This window comes from Marmota monax, unplaced genomic scaffold (assembly GCF_021218885.2).
Source record: "Marmota monax isolate L192 unplaced genomic scaffold, Marmota_monax_Labrador192_F-V1.1 WCK01_AAM20220418_F8-fsc00319, whole genome shotgun sequence".
In the NCBI taxonomy this organism is placed as follows: domain Eukaryota; kingdom Metazoa; phylum Chordata; class Mammalia; order Rodentia; family Sciuridae; genus Marmota; species Marmota monax.
The window spans coordinates 1,012,191-1,029,074 of NW_026692103.1; the positions used below are offsets into that span (position 1 = coordinate 1,012,191).

The 16,884-nt window shown below is 34.4% G+C and overlaps 1 protein-coding gene across 8 annotated transcripts in view; it reads left to right on the forward strand.

Annotated features, from left to right (window-relative positions):
- The window catches only part of Tanc2 (tetratricopeptide repeat, ankyrin repeat and coiled-coil containing 2), a 467,438-nt gene that overhangs the window by 391,755 nt on the left and 58,799 nt on the right, over positions 1-16,884 (forward strand). For all 8 annotated transcript variants that reach the window (XM_046460981.2, XM_046460989.2, XM_058584913.1 and 5 more), the window contains one exon: positions 16,067-16,175. In XM_046460981.2, coding sequence (XP_046316937.1) covers positions 16,067-16,175 — 109 coding nt within the window. The remainder of the gene's footprint in view (positions 1-16,066; positions 16,176-16,884) is intronic.

Here is a 16,884-nt window from a genome sequence, read left to right on the forward strand (position 1 = left end):
TTTTTCCTAATTTATTCAGCTATGAATTATACATTCACTTAGTGAATTGTACACTGGAGAACTGGTACTCCAAAATCTGTGCCACAAACAAGATTTCAGAGAACAAACTGTTTGTCTAAGGTGAAAAAGAGAGCATCCTCCCCAAAATGAAAATTACCTGTGCCAGGATCCTGTACAACTTGGCTTCTTATAAAATATGTGGGTATAAAATGACCTCAAAATGGTGAGTCACAGTTTGTGGTGATTTTGTTTGTTCTTTTAATCCAACCATGAGCCTCCAGGCAGAATAACTTTTAACCTTACCCTCACTGCAGCACGCACTGAAGGTCACTATTTCTCATAGCCACTGCCGCATTAGGAGAGAATTCAGCAAACCTACCAGGCATGGGAAGGAAAAAGAGGTTGGGAACTAAGTCAGCCCTTAGGGAGTTTAAAAGAGAAAAAGCAAAAGAAAGGGGAGGTTTACCAAACATTTTTTACTAAGCTAACTATTAACAGATGACCTAACCTACCTAGAAATATTTAATTGGATTTTGTTGGCATCAAACATAAATTAGAAATTCAAATCTGAAGTATTACTCTGTGACCCAAGGTCATGGTTTTATGATATGATACAATTGAGAAATTGCATGAAATCTAATATGTCCAGTTTACCAATTCCTGGATGTCCTTCAAATCTAAAATTTGATTTCTCTCAACATAAATCCCGGGATTTACTCAAATCAGTAAACTGTTCCCATCTTTAAAATTGTCTAATCATCAGAAGGTAGGCCACAACATTTTTTTTCCTTTTCCATATCCAAAGTGAAGTTTGGAAAAAAGCTGAAAAAAGTTTGGAAAAAATTCTTCCCCAAACCCAGTTAAAACTGAGAGCTACTTATACTGTCATAAGATCTCATGAAAATTTGCTAAATCAACCTATAAAGAGAGAAATAGTTCTGCTTATGAAAGATGGACAGAGCATCATTTTATGATTGTCAAGCATAAATGTTTAGCATTTATACATTCATGAAATATTTACAGAAGAATCAAATAACAAAAACACAAAAAGGACCTACATTCTATATGTTTGCTTTTGCTATAAGAAAGTAATGCTGTCTTCTAAGTTTAAATATATAACTTTTTAAAAAAAATAGTTATGTTCAGTAAATACTGATTAAAATAACTTCATCTAGAAATCTAAAATGTGAAGGAAGTGGGCAGATGATGAGAGAAATTCTTGATACTGAAAGCATAGGAAATAGAGGTTATCAATGAGTCTCTGAAGCAAAAGTGGTTGAATCAAAAGATAAGAATCCCACAGGTTTTTCTAAATTATCAAACCAAAATTACTGACACAGCAATCAGGAGTTATTGTCAGCTTAGTGGGACTTGACAGCATATTTTCTTTTTTTAGTGAAGTAAGTCACAACTATCTCTGGAGACTTTCAAAAGCAGATCTCCACATTTAGTAAAATCAACACTAATAGGCTTCCATTCTCTTAGCCATTCATTTATTATATCCATCCGCATATCTAATTGGTTCTACCACCCAAGTATCCATTTATCCATCCAAGTATCCTCTGCTGACCAAACCCTGAGCTCTCACATTGGTCTCCTCTCTTGCCCTCCTCCATTCCATTCTCTACCAGCAGCCAGAGAGATTTTTTGAAAACAATTCAGCTATGAAACCTCTCCTGAAAATTCTTCAGTGGCTTTTTCTTAAGTTCAGAATAAAATCAAAGCCAGATGCTTCAAAACACTGTATTTATAGAGAGCTTCTGCCTACTGTCTATATTGAGCTCATTCATTCTCACTCTTATTCTCTGTCTTCTGCTGGTGCCTAAAACTTTCTCTTTCTCACCTCTGGGCCTTTGCACTTAACACTTTGCACTTAAACTCCAACTAGAGCTCACTGCCCCTGGCTCATTGCCTGGCAAGACCCCTCATTCCCCCTTTAAGCCTCAGCTCAAGTACTACCTCCTCAGAGAGACTTCTACCTCTCACCTTATCTAAGTAAATCACTCCTCATTTTTATCTTAATCAGCAACTTTTTACTTCTTTTTTAAGCATGTATCACAAATTATTAATTTATTGTATGTGAATACTTGTTTATTGTTCATTTCCCCCTCTACAATGAATGAACTCGATGGTGACAAGAACCTTTTCTCTTTTACCTTTGGCTTCCTAATGATTAGAGTGTTTGGCACATAGTAAATATTTTTTAAATGATAAATTAGTCAGTAAACAAAGGAATGATAAGTAGTACCAGTTTTAATTTCGTAACTTAAAATATTTAAGAAACTATTTTCATGGCTTCACAAAATTAGCATCTTTTGTTCACTGCTACTTCCCACCATGCCTCAGGAATAATGCAGCAAGCATTCAGTGGACATTTAGTGAGTACTGTATTCAAGGCTCTATGTTAAGCACTGCAAGGAATACAAATATAAACAACATACATCTGTCTACCAGGACTTACAGGGTAGTGGTTTTAATAAACATATTTATAATTAACAATAATTCAAAGCAAATTCCTGTACTAGAGGTGTTAACAGAGAGCTAAGGGATATAGAGGAGAAAGAGATGTTTTCCTGTGTCTATTGTTGATGTTTTACACTGTGACACTTCATAAAGTCATCCTCTTCTGCCTCACCAAGCTGCCAATTGCTTAAGGTTTTTCATTGTTGGGGCAGAGAAGAGGTGTCCATTTTCCTATGGTGAGTGGTGCATTAACAACAGAAAAGCAATAGGAAGATTTGAAGCAGAATGGGGAAAAGAAGCAAATTCCTATCTAAATTCTATGTTTACAAAGAAATAATGATTTTCTACCCATGTCTACAAAGGTACACCTTGGGCATAAAGTGCCCCAAACAAACTAAGATGCTTCAATAGCAGAAACCACTGATAACTCAATAGAAGAAATGTCCAAGAAGGAGTTCAGATTGTATATAGCTACATTGATATGTGAAGTAAAGGATAGTATAAGGAGTGAAATCAAAGAAAAAACATAGGAAGTGAAAGACCACTTTGATAAAGAGTTAGAGATTGTGAAAAAAAAGAACAGAAATCCTCAAAATGAAGGAATCAGTAAACCAAATTATAAATTCAATAGAAAGCATCACCAACAGACTAGACCACTTGGAAGACAGAACCTCAGACAATGAAGACAAAATATATAATCTTGAAAGTAGAGTTGAACATGCAGAGAAGATGGTAAGACACCATGAACAGGACATTCAAGAATTATGGGATAAATGAAAAGAACAAATTTAAGACTTATTGGAATGGATGAAGGAGCCAAGATACAAACCAAAGGGATGCACAATCTATTCAGTGATACAGTAGCAGAAAATTTCCCAAACCCAAAGAATGGGATGGAAAATCAAATACAAGAGGCTTATAGGACCCCCAAATGTACAAAATTACAGCAGACCCACATCAAGACACATTATGAGAATGACCCAACATACAGAATAAAGATATAATCTTAAAGGCTGTGAGAGGAAAAAAATCAAATTACGTATAGTGGGAAACCAATTCAGATCTCAACTAATTTCTCAACCCAGACCTTCAAAGATAGGAGGTCCTGGAATAATATATTTCAAGCTCTGAAAGAAAATGGATTCCAACCAAGAATTTTATTTCCAGCAAAATTAAGTTTCAGATTTGAACATGAAATTAAAACATTCTATGATAACAAAAATTAAAAGAATTCACAGCTAGAAAGCCTACACTACAGAGCATTCTCAACAAAATATTTCCATGAGGATGAAGTGGGGGAAAAAAAGTGAAAACCATCAAAGTAAGGATCTGAACTAAAGGACAACCAAATGAGAAACTAAGACAAATCAAAAACCAGAAATAAATCAAAATGACAGGAAATACAAGTCATATATCAATAATAACCTTGAATATTAATGGCCTAAACTCATCAATCAAAAGACATAGACTGACAGATTGGATTAAAAAGCAAGACCCAACAATATGCTGTCTTCAAGAGACTCACCTAATGGGCAAAGACATCCACAGAGTGAAGGTGAAATGATGGGAAAAAAAACTTATCACTCATATGGATTGTGTAAACAAGCAGGGGTTTCCATTCTCAACTCAGATAAAGTAGTCTTCAAAACAAAGTTAATCAGAAGAGACAAAAAAAGAACATTTTATACTTATTAAAGGAAGTATATATAAGCTGAACATAACAATTATAAATATCTATGCCCCAAACAGTGGAGCATTTATGTACATCAAACAAACCCTTCTCAATTTCAAGAGTCAAGTAGACCACAATACAATAGTACTGGGTGACTTTAACACACCTCTGTCACTACTGGATGGATCTTCCAAACAAAAACTAAATAAGGAAACTATAGAACTAAATAATAAATCAATAATTTAGTTTTAACAGACATATGTAGAATATTTCATCCATCAACTAGCAAATATACTTTCTTCTCAGCAGCACATGATTCCTTCTCTAAAATAAACCATATCTTATGCCAAAAAGCAACTTGTAGTAAATACAAAAAAACAGAGATAATACCCTGCATTCAACCAGACCATAATGGAATGAAATTAAAAATCAATGATCACATAAAAATAGAAGCCACTGTAACAAATGGAGACTAAATAATACACTATTGATTGATGAATGGATAGTAAAAGATATCAAGGATAAATAAAAAAAATTCTTAGAGGTAAATGAGAACACTAATACAATATATCAAAATCTCTGGGACACTATGAAGGCAGTACTAAGAGGAAAGTTTATTGCATTGAGTCAACAAATAAATGAATTAACACTATATCTCAAAGCCCTAGAAAAAAGAATAACAAATCAACATCAAAAGCAGTAGAAGTGGCTAGGGTTGTGGCTTAGTGGTAGAGCACTCGCCTAGCACATGCAAGGCCCTGGCTTCGATCCTCAGCACCATATAAAAATAAATAAAACAAAGATATTGTGTCCATGTACAACTAAAAAAATTTTAAAAAGCAGTAAAAGGAAATAATTAAAATCAGAGTTAAAATCAATGAAATCAAAACAATTGATAAAATTGACAAAACAAAAAGTTGTTTCTTTGACAAAATAAATAAACCCCTGGCCATGCTAACAAAAAGAAAAAGAGAAATAACTCAAATTACTAAAATACAAGATGAAGAAGGAAATATCTCAATGGACATGTCTGAAATATAGAAGATAATTAGAAACTATTTTGAAAATTTATACTCTAATAAAATAGAAAATATTGAAGACATCAACAAATTTCTAGACATATGATCTTCCCAAACTGAATGAGGAGGTCATGCATGATTTAAAGAGATCAGTTTCAAGTAATGAAATAGAAAAACGCATCAAAAGCCTACCAACCAAGAAAAGCCCAGGACCAAATGGATTCTGAGCCGAGTTCTACAAGACTTTCAAAGAAGAATTAACACCAATTCTCCTCAAAGTATTCCATGAAATAGAAAAGGATGGAATCCTTCCAAATTCATTCTGTGAGGTTAATATCACCCACAAACCAAAATCAGACAAAGACACATCAAGGAAAGAAAACTTCACACCCAGTATCCCTAATGAACATAGATAGAAATTTTCTCAATAAAATTCTGGTAAATCATATATAAAAAATGTTAAAAAACAAGTGGGGTTCATCCCAGGGATGCAAGGTTGTTTCAACAAATGGAAATCAAAAAACATAATTCATCATATTAATAGACTTAAAAACAAGAATCATATAATCATCTCAATAGATGCAGACAAAGCATTTGACAAAATATAGCACACCTTCATGTTCAAAACACTAGAAAAACTAGGAATAGTAGGAACATACCTCAACATTGTAAAAACTAAATATGCTAAACCTAAGGCCAGCATCATTCTAAATGGAGAAAAATTGAAAGCATTCCCTCTAAAATCTGGAGCAAGACAAGGATGTCCTTTTTCACTACTTCTACTCAACATCATCCTTGTAACTGTAGCCAGAGCAATTAGATGAAAGAGAGAAATTAAAGGGATACAAATAGGTAAAGAAGAACTCAAACTATCACTATTTGCTGATGACATGATTCTATATCTAGAAGATCCAAAAAATTCCACCAGAAAACTCTTAGAACTAATAAATGAAATCAGCAAAGTAGCAGGATGTAAAATCAACACCCATAAATCGAACCCATTCCTACACATCAGCAATGAATTCACTGAAAGAGAAATTAGGAAAACTACTCCATTCACAAAAGTCTCAAAAAAATAAAAATAAAATACCTGGGAATCAAGCTAACAAAAGAGGTAAAAGACTTCTACAATGAAAACTACAGAACACTAAAGAAAGAATTGGAATAAAACCTCGGAAGATGGAAAGATCTCCCATGCTCCTGGATAGGCAGAATTAATATTGTCAAAATGGCCATACTACCAAAATCATTATACAGATTTGATGCAATTCCTATTAAAGCCCCAATGACATCATTCTTCATAGAAATAGGAAAAGCAGTCATGAAATTTATTTGGAAAATAAGAGACCCAGAATAACTAAAGCAATCTTTAGCAAGAAAAGTGAAGCAGGAGGCATCACAATACCAGACCTTAAACTATACTACAGAGCTATAGTAACAAAAATGGCATGGTATTGGCACCAAACTAGATTTGTAGACCAATAGCGTGGAATAGAGGACACAGAGACAAACACAGAGATAAATACGGTTATCCCATACTAGATAAGGATGCCAAAAACATTCAATGGAGAAAAGATAGCCTATTCAACAAATGGTGCTGTCAAAAGTGGAAATCCATATGTAGCAAAATAAAAATTAAACCTCTATCTCTCACCCTGCACAAAAATCAACTCAAAGTGGATCAAAGACTTAGGTACTAAATTGAGACCCTGAACCTAATAGAAGAAAAAATAGGCCCAAATCTTCACCACATCAGCCTAGGATCTGACTTCCTTAACAAGACTCCTAAAGTACAAGAAGTAAAATCAAGAATTAATAAATGGGATGGACTTAAATTAAAAAGCTTCTTCTCAGCAAAGGAAACAAAGTGAGGAGAGAGCCTACAGATTGGGAGAAAATCTTGACCACATGCACCTCCAATAAAGCATTAATCTCTAATATATATAAAGAACTCAAAAATCTTAACACCAAAAAAAAAAAACCTAATCAATAAATGGGCTAAGGAACTGAACAGACACTTCACAGAAGAAGAAATACAATTGATCAGCAAATATATGAAAAAGGGTTCAACATCTCTCGCAATTAGAAAAATGCAAATCAAAACTACACTAAGATTTCATCTCACTTCAATCAGAATGGCAATCATCAAGAATACAGGCAACAAAAAATATTGGCAAGGATGTGGAGGAAAGGTACACTCATACATTGCTGGTGGGACTGCAAATTGGTGCAACCTCTATGGAAAGCAGTATGGAGATTCCTCAGCAAACTGGGAATGGAACCACCATTTGACCCAGCTATCCCACTCCTTGATTTATACCCAAAGGATTTAAAATCAATGTTTATAGCAACTCAATTTACAATAGCTAGATTATGGAACCAACTTAAGTGTCCCTCAGTAGATGAATGGATAAAGAAAATGTGGCTTATATATTCAATGGAATATTACTCAGCTTAACAAAGAGTGAAATTATGGCATTTTGCCAGTAAATGGTTGGAGTTGGAGAATATCATGCTAAGCTAATCCCACAAAATAAGCTATGCTAAGAATATCATGCTAAGCTAAAAAAAAAAAAAACCAAAGGCCAGATGTTTTCTCTAATATGCGGATGCTAATTCACAATAAGGTGGGGGGCATTAGGAAGAATAGCATTACCTTAGATTAGGTAGGGGGAAGTTATGGGAGGGGAGGGAATGTAGGGATAGGAAAGATAGTAGAATGAAACAGACATTATTACTTTATGTATGTATGTGACTACATAACCAATATGATTCTGCAACACGTACACTCAGAAAAAAATGAGAAATTATATCCCATCTGTGTATATCAAAGTGCATAAATGCATTCTACTGTCATGTATAACTACTTAAAACAAATTTTAAAATCTTAAAAAAAATAGAAAATGTGGTACATATCCACTTTGAAATACTATTCAGCCATAAAAAAAGAATGATCTTGTTCTTTGTGACAACATGGTTGGAACTGGAGATCATTATGTTAAATGAAATAAATCAGGCACAGAAAGACAAGTACTATATAATCTGACTCTTTTGTGGAAACTAAAAAAGTTGATCTCATAATAAGTTGAGAGTAGGGGAAAAAGAATATGGAAAGGTTGATTAGTGGGCACTAAGTTAGATGGGAACAGGTAGTTCTGGTATGCTACTACTGCACAATAGGGTGAAAAAGAGAAGTTGATTTATTTATTTATTTTTTACAGTTCTGGGGATTTCATTTCAAAAAGCTAAATGAAAGGATTTTTAAAGTTTTTACTATAAAGAAATAATGTGTGAGGAAACAAATATGCTTAATCTGCTTTAAACATTATACAATGTCTACATGTATTGAAACATTTTTATGCTATTATTATATACATTTTTATATTTGAATATACTATTTTTAAAAATAAACTTAATTTTAAAAGAGATACAAAGGATGAGGAGGTCTAGAAATCTGGCTATCAGAAGGGCAATTTAAGGTCCCTTCCTCCCTAGAGATGTAAATTGGTATAGTTAACCAAAGTAAGTATTTTTGAGCTGGTAGGAAATTCTTTTTAAGTTCCCCACTGATATTATTTCTACTAGGGCTCAGGAGCTAACAGAACATATTAGCAACCTGACCAGGTAACACCTTTGTCCTCTTAACAACTAGCAGAAAGTGAGGCACAGGCAAGGAGATTCTTGGCAAAAGCACTAATTCCTCTTTGTCCTAAACAGTGATAATCTGATGGTATCATTACTGAAAATGTCACTTTATCAGCTGATTCTATGAGTTACTTTTTGGAAAGACCCCTTGTAGCACCAGAGAAATACTCATTTAAAGCTACTTTCGTGTTAGCAATGGTGACACATGCCTGTAATCTCAGCATCTGGGGAGGCTGCAGCAGGAGGATCACAAGTTAAAGGCCAGCCAGTAAGACCCTGTCTCAAATTTAAAAAAAAAAATTAAGGAGTGAGGATATAGATCAGAAATAAAGCACTCCTGGATTCAATCCCCAGAACTGTAAAAAATAAATAAATAAAGCAACTTCTCTCTTTCACCTTTAGTTCATGGTGGGCTATGGCAAGGAATCTATTGGTGGTGACACAGTTAATATCCTTTCAATTAGCTGTCCTGTGAATTTAAAAAATTATTTCATACTCACTGAGGATAAACAACAGTTGTTAGGAATAGTGAGTCTTTTACACTGGATGGCTAATGGGAATATAAGACAAGCATTTTTATATATACTGTGTGACTAGTTCCTGTCATCCAGCACAAGAACTATTCCTCTTCTGTTCTCATGGAGTCTGCTTTAGTTGTCTTATGATAAGGTATAATAATTTCAGCTTTTTTCCAAATATCTAATTTATGAGAATAATATGTTGTTATTTTTTGCTGACGTTGAGATGAATACTTCCCTCAGTCTTCCTACTTTCTCTCCATCCTTCTATCCTTCTCCCTGTTATCAATCACTCAAAATCCTTTTTGTTTAAATTAAGATAATGCTGACTGCCAAAACAAACCCTAAAACCCCAGTGGTTTATCACAGTAGAAGTTTATTTTTCATTGACTTAAAGTCCAAAGGTATCATATGGTTTTAGAAGAGGTCTGCTCTACAAAGGGTTTCAGGGCCCAGTCTAATGGAGGCTCTGCCATCTTTAGCACACTGCTTCCAAGGGTATCTTTTTGATGGTCTTGGCTGGCAGATAGGGAGAAATAAAGTGGAGGAGCAGGTTTTTCTGGGTCAGGTCTAAAGTGATGAATATAATTTCTGCCCACATTTCATTAACCAGAACTGAATCCCATGACCCCACTTAAATGCAAGGTCTCTAGCAAGGTACTCACTTCCCAAGAACAGCTCTTGACTCTGGAAGGAGAACACAACGTTTTGTAGGCCAGGAAGTCATCTCTGCCCCATAATTTTTATCTCTCTAGGTCTCCCCAAGTAATTTCCCCACCTTTGCCTCTATGATTAAAGCATTCCATAGCAGCACATATTATTTCAGCCAAAATTATAAAATAGATTAAATGGACTTTAGATTATAAGCAGTTCCTCTTCAGCTAGCTGTACCTATATACCACTTTGTCACATCTGAGCATCATGAAGAATATCAAAGTATCTAAGTGTTTCTCTAAAACATGAAAATATTCTCTGTCAAATTTGTCATCACAAGAGTTAATGAAATCTATGCAGCTAGTGACTATGACCAGAATGATGAAAGGCATCCATTCTAGAAATACTGAGTCCATTTGTTAGCATGTTCTAGCATAACAAATAGAAACTTTAAAATTTGCTACCTCCCTGGGGTTCTAAGTGAAAATTTATTAGAAAAACAAACATAGTGTCAGTGTATATATTGTGTAAAACAACTTTTGTACAACTTCCAAACTGTTAAATGGCAGTGAAGTGGAACTTTAGAAAGGGTTTTTTGCTAAAAGACTCCACATCTCTGAACACTTGAGATATATGAAACAGAGTCATGAAGTGACAGTAGCTCCTCACTGCCTTATAACTCATAGTTGTCCAAGAGTGAGTATCATCTGTCTCCAGTATCCATATCAAGGGTCTACTGATGACTGAAAATAAGAATGGAGGAGGATCTGCCCTCTTCATTTCTGGATACCACTTTCTGTGACTTTTGTCAAAGTACATATATCCTGAAGAGATGAGCGAAGATAGTGCTGGGGGAGGATCCTCAATTCTGACCTGTGATTAATTCTAAAATATTTAAAATCAAATATGTCTCACATGTAAGCCTTACTATGTTCCCAAAAACCTCTGGTCTGCATGAGAAATTTTTATTCCTCTTGTTAACTATTGCCTTATTTCTTAGAGACCATTTTTCTCTGTTTTTATGCTTCTTTCTGCCTAAAGTTATACTACAAATTTTTTCTGCTTTGACTAATAGTGAATAACATCTGTACCCCAGTAATTTTCTCTAATCTGTGGATTTTTCTTTCGGCTGCAAATAGTGGGTAGAGTCAGAAGGGGTAAGAATGAGGGGTAAGGATAGAGTGTTACATTTCATCCCATATATTCTTGGGATGGGCCAAAGAGTGGGCAGTGAAGAATAAAATGGAGATGAAAGTTCTGTTTGAGGACATAGTCATTCCTTTAATGTAGCAATGTGCTAGTTACTATGGAGTATACAAAAGGAGTACAAAATATAATTCACTTAATATTTCTTAATTCTCACCACAGTCCTGTTTTATAGAGAGGTTAAGAAGCATGTCCTTAGTTATAAAATTACTAAGTACAGAACCAGGTTTTTACCTAGATATGTTTGACTGTTTCAGAATCAAACAGGCAGTTTTATGAATGCAGACAGGGAAATTTGCTGGGTAACTTTGAATCACAAGGGCAGTCTCATTATAAACACTATGGGGACCATCCCCCAACCCATTGCTTTTATAACACATGAACATTTGAACTCAAATTAAATCAATTTTGATTACTATCATCTTTAATTACAGAGGGAAAACGTAGTTGTATTCAGTCATGAATACAATCACATCACATATATTAGAGTTCACTCTACCTTATTAACTACTCTTTCCCAAAATGCTAATCAAAAAATGTCAAAATTAATGGTTACTGATTTTAATTATGTTAAACATCCAGAGCTTGTACTGTACAAGTGAACATATTGTTCTTTGCATTAGTGTATTTCTTTTACACATTCCACCCAATATTAGGAGTAATATATATTCCTGTGCCTATGGTATTGTTTTTGTGAGAATCTAAAAATTATTAAAGTATTTTCAAAACCACAAGATGGTATACAAATAAACTATTGTTACATATTCATTATGCAAATATTTATTACCTAGGAATACATATGTGAAAAAACATGACTTCTATCCTTAGTAGATTCTAGCAGAAAGACTGATATGAGAACAGTATTGTCCTGCCTAGGTGCTTCATGCTATGTACCAGATACTATAGGAACATAAAGAAAGAACCTCTGAGTTTCTCATAGGTACCAGGGAAAGCTTCGCAGAGGAGATGGTATGAACTGAAATGAAGAATGGTAATATAGGCAGAGGGAAAGCATGCTTGAAATTCTACAAATAAAAATATATAATAATATATAAATATTCTGAGTCTGATATTCAAAGTTAAGATAAAGTGGAAAAGTTCAACAAAAAAACAAAGTACAAATAATGGAAAACCTTTAAATACCATTCTAAGGGTTTAATTGATATATCAGAGGAAATGTAAAGCAAATGAAGAATTTTTAGCAGAATGTTGATGAAGATTTTGAAATATATATTCTTGGGATGGGCCAAAGAGTGGGCAGTGAAGAATAAAATGGAGAGAATGAGACACTTCAATTAATTATCCAGGTGAGAAAGTATAAAGAAAAGAGGAAAAACAGCTACTAGGTTTGATGTCTCTGACTGACAACATTTGAAAAAAAAAAGTACAAAAGACTTGAGGATATTTGGGTTCAAGGGAAAGCTTCAACTTCAAAAGATGACTTTCATTTGACAGTCATGGAGGTTGAGAGATCCAGGAGGTAAAGAGATCCAGCAGGCAGTCAGAAAAGCCAAACTAAATATCAAGAGTTTGAGGTGTCACTGTGGGAGTCATTCACATTGAGGTGAAAGAGAGCTACCTAGAGAAGAATTAATAGGACATATGGCAAAGAAATTAAATCCCTGAAGGAATAAGATTTTTTTAAAAAATACCAAGGTAGTATCATAGATATCAAGAAATGGTTTCAAAAAAGGGAGGCAGTGAATAAGGCCTAATGCTGGAGGGAGAAAAAAATCAAAAACTAAAAAAAAAACCACTTTATCTGGCAAATAAGAGGCAATCAGTAATCTCAGAACATGGTCAGGCTAGGAGTCAAAAAGAATAATGAGGTTCAGGAATGAATAACTAATGATAAGGGGAAAAGAAACATACCTGAGTGTAGTAAAACACACTCAGACTGCAGGTTAGCTAGTGGTACCATTTTTGTCAGAAGAATAAGATACAAATGAAAATGCTAGTATATGATTTGAATTGGTGTTAGCCTTTGTGTCCTAACCACCACAAGTTTTGAGTCTAATGAGCTGATCAGAATCATTTTTATGAATTAAAGTAGCATACTTCTATTAAAAAATAAATGAACTATAATTATCACTTTTATCTTATCCCTTATCTGTATTGCTTGCTGTTTCTCCTCAGTGCATCAGTAAAAGTGTCATTTCTCCATTGTCCATCTCATTTTCCTACTGTCATCTGTAGGAAAATGAGATGGACACTGGAGAAATGAAAGCATCATAGCAGGATTCCTTAGAATGAAAATAGGGCAGAGTCAATTCTATGTCTAACTAAATATTCATTTCTTTGCCAAGCACAAGTTTTTTTAACCTTAATCCTAATAGGCATGGATTCTGATTCATAGCCTAAAGCACAGGTAGTAGATCAGAGGCCTATATTCAGGAATTCTTGTCATTATTATACAGCCGTGGATGAGTCATTTAAAGTAATAATTCTTAATATCAGGAAAGCTACAATAATTTCACTGCTAATATTGGTATAGAAATTTTAGATCTCAAGAATAAGATATCTTATAAATGCTTTTCATTATAATCTAACTTCTCTATGCTCTTAAAAACAGCCTACCAAATAAATTGAGCTTTGATGAGATAAATAAAAGTTCAGTGGCAATTTCCAGATTTTGTGAGTACAAAACAACCCTGGTCTAAGACCCTCAGCTGATGGTGATAATTCCACGTAGGCTATACTTTTCTGGACATTCTCCCAGTCAAAAAACCTCCTTTCCATTATGTTTAATCTTATCCACTTAACATGCTGGCATTGTATCCACTATAATTGAGAAATTTTGTGAAGCCAAAGATTAGAATTTCCTTTCAAAATCTTACTGACATGAAATCTGAGATGATTCCTGTGAAAGATGGACACTGTCCCACCTCTGTTCTTCTGGTTCTTTATCGAAGCTTTGAAAAGAAAGAAAGAATGCTTATTTGTCAGAATTCAGTGTGAGATATCTTCAAACTAAACCTGGCTAAGTAGCCAGAATTTAGTATAAAAGAAAAAAGCTCATTAAACATTTGGGCCTCCTTTCAGGGAAGCAACACCAGCAAAAATTTATTTGCTGCTTTTCTGTCTGTTTAATTTGGCCATTAGACTTGAAACTGAGATAATGGTTTCATTTCCCTCTTCTGTGACTCCAAGTGAAAGGAATGGAAAAGTTGAGTTACTAGTGGCATACAGAAGTCTGCTGACACTAACCTGGTGAATAGTAGAGACACAGTTCTAGTACCCATAATTGCTAAAAGCTAACAAATGTGCTGAGAAGATGCATTCCAAAGGTGATCCAGTATTCTTTCCTTAATGACAAATTATGAAAAGTTGTGCTGCAGTTGTAAGTAGCAATGAATCAAAATGCATTCTGTGTACAATGAATCAAAATACATTCTGCTATCATATATATCTAATTAAAATAAATAATTAATTAAAATTTTTTAATTAAACATTTTTATATGTAACAAGTTGTGTTAGGCATTATGGAGAATATAAATAATCCAGATTTCTTTCACAATTAAACATAGAAATACACATACTGTGTGTGTGTGTGTGTGTATATACATACATAGTACATGTATCAAATACTGTGTATTAATCTCATCTAGCTAGAAAGATGATAGTGCTTGCTTTCATTGTTGATCAGGCACTGAAGAGAAATAGCAAGCACTGCAAGTCAAATATAAAGATGCACATCAAAATTCTATCTTGTTATTAATAGTGAAATTATTGTAGGCTTCATGATGTAAGAATTATTACTTTAAGTGACTCATCCATGGCTTTATTTGTGTGTACATGCACACATACACAAGTATATATACATACACATGCATACAGACAAATTGACAGTTAAATAACTGTATCATTTGAATGTTTCAAGCTAGAAAAGAAATCCAATTGAAAGAGAAATTTATTATTTCATTAAATGAAAAGTTCAAAATTAGGACAATTTAGATGCTATACAGTCAGAGCTCGGGCTGTATTTTTCTGCCATTCTTTTATCCTAGCACCCCTTTCAGCTTTGTCTTCTTCACCAGCTAACCATATGACTTAGGAAGCAGTTCAGGGCATTGTGAGCAAACAAAACAATATCCAGAGGCAGAAAAAAGAGCTTTCCTTTTCATGATCAAATTGGGAATCTGTTAACAAGAAGATATAGGGAGATGGGTGCCATTAGGAAACTTAGTCTAGTGGAAGAGAGAGCATGTGACAGTGTGGTAAATACTGTACTAGAGGTATATACAATCTATACTAGTAGCACTAAAAAGAAAGTACTTTATTCAGCTTGAGGGAAAGTATAGAAACTGATCAGAGTAGACTTCATTTAGGAAAGAGGTTGTTAATCCAGTTTAACACATGTCAAGTTTAGGTATTTTGGGACCTCCAAATGGAGGAATCCTATAGATAGTTAGATGGATACTGGTCTAAGGTTGAGAAGAGAAGACTAGACAGAGAAAAAGTATATAGGCTATCCATGATGTATATATAGGCAGGCTCTGAGAATGAATGATCTAATCCAGGCATAGGACAGAATAGGAAAGACCAATATAGAGATCCTGAGGAACACTGACATTTAAGCATTGGTGAAATGAGAGTTGCTGACAGAGACAGAAAATAAAAATGAAAATCTTTTAGTGCCATCTGTGTGCGGGATGGCTTATACGCCAACTAGAAATGATGTTTTATGCTATTCATACATGTGATTTAGGTAAAGGACTAATAAAAGCTAGGAACCTTCCAATACTCATTATTTGCCAAGTAGAAAGTGCTCCTCCACAAGAAACTGGTTGATGACACAGTTTCATTGAGGTATAACTGGACCTGCTTTCCCCACCAAAAGCAGAATGGAGTCATTAAACTTTCTAAAATGAGTTTCTTTTTCTTTGCAGGAGTGGTCACACATTACTTGCCTTCTGGTTTTCTCGCCAAGAGGGAAAACTAAACCGACAGCAGACTATTGAATTGGGACATCACATCCTCAAAGCACACATCTTTAAGGTAATTAGAGAAATGGAAGCCCTCTTTCTTTCCATTTCTAGCAGACTTACCTTAACATTATGTGTATGAAAAGAAATTGCTGTTATTTCAGTGTAGTCCTTGCTTTCTGAAATTATTTTGCTGCAAAAGCACATGGCCTGTTCCTCCCTCAGTCTTTAAAAAGAGAACTATCCCTGTCTTACAGTGCAGTTAATAGGTTAACAGTAACATTTACATTGGCCATCTTTCAATTTAGTGGGTTTCTAGGCTTTCCAAGAAATATCTTATGCGTGATCACCTAGGCATGGAGCATATATGCACATACACGTGTGCTCCATATATCACCTACCATCTCCTAAGGATAGTTATATTGTAACAACTGTCATTAGCACAGTTTTCACAATGTCTTTTTAAAAATTACAGAGAGCAGCTAATATTTTAATTTTCTTTTAATTGTTTTAGTGGGGATTTTAATATTCCTGAGGCTATGATTTTTAAACTACTTGCCTGGAATTAGCAGTAACCTTCCTTAGAACTACTTCCTCAGTCTCTCTCAAATTGTAATTCCAGTTTTTCCCCAGCTATTTCAAAACTTGCAAGAATTCTATAATATCAGCTTCTCTCAACTTTCATAAGACGGGACTGAAGCATCCAGAAGAGGGACCATATTTAATCTGTTTGTGCATATATGCATGCTGTCTTTCATCTATTCAACACTTACTGAAGCATT